Source organism: Cibotium barometz, chromosome 36 (assembly GCF_041138505.1).
Source record: "Cibotium barometz isolate CiBa-2024 chromosome 36, ASM4113850v1, whole genome shotgun sequence".
In the NCBI taxonomy this organism is placed as follows: Eukaryota; Viridiplantae; Streptophyta; class Polypodiopsida; order Cyatheales; family Cibotiaceae; genus Cibotium; species Cibotium barometz.
The window spans coordinates 20772557-20773426 of NC_141081.1; the positions used below are offsets into that span (position 1 = coordinate 20772557).

Below are 870 nucleotides of genomic sequence, written 5' to 3' on the forward strand. Positions count from 1 at the left end.
ACAACTACGACTTCGCGTGTCTCGAGCCACCAAGAAATTAGAACTCGAAGCAAGCAAGTCGGAAACATGATGGTGGATGAGCTCAATAATACCATATTAGAGAAATTGAAAGTCAAGGAGGGAAGAGAAACATCTGGGCCTGGGCATATTCACCTTTACCCCCCGTAGAGGGAATTGGTGTGGTCCTCTATGTGCAAATTAAATCACACTACCACCGAGTGTCCATAGTTAAGAGCAAGGCCACTACTCTATTGCGCTCACTGTGTAAAATTAGAAAATCATGACACTTCAATGTGTAGATATCCAAGATTTCAAAATGTTACACAGCTACCAGCACTCAAGCCCCATTGGCTTTACCAGCACCACCTATACAGATCACCACTACTGCTGGACAACCCAACTCTTCCTACTTACCTAGGGGGATGTTCCGAGTACAAGACGCTTCACCTTTACTACCACCAGTTCTACCACCACAGGCTAAGATCAATCAAGTATTGATCGAAGAGCCGTTAGAAGATGTTGACAACGATGTGGGAAGTAGAACTTAGCAGGGAGTACTACGAGGAAACGACTAAGGTTATGCCTGAATATTACGTCCTACAGAATAACACGCCAGTACCTATGTTTCAAACCACGGTACAATGGAAGGGCAAGGACATGAACTCGAATCTGTGAAGAGGATCACTACAATGCTTTGGCTGCGGAGGGGCGCATTTAATTAATGTCAAGGCCGGTCAGCTAAGAGAAGCAACGGGATGTTTTAGTGAAGAGAATGTTTTGGGCAAAGGTAGTGTGGGCACCGAGCTGTTCTTGCAGGAGGAAATGTAGTGGCAGTCAAATTGCTCAACAACGATATGGCCTTGGCAAACG

The 870-nt window shown here is 45.4% G+C and overlaps 1 protein-coding gene across 1 annotated transcript in view; it reads left to right on the forward strand.

Annotated features, from left to right (window-relative positions):
- The first annotated feature begins 854 nt into the window (after positions 1-854).
- Positions 855-870, forward strand: part of LOC147617606 (leucine-rich repeat receptor-like protein kinase TDR) — a 758-nt gene continuing 742 nt past the window's right edge. Inside the window, exon 1 of the mRNA XM_086775467.1 lies at positions 855-870. This exon is cut by the window's right edge and continues 417 nt beyond it. Coding sequence (XP_086631593.1) covers positions 855-870 — 16 coding nt within the window.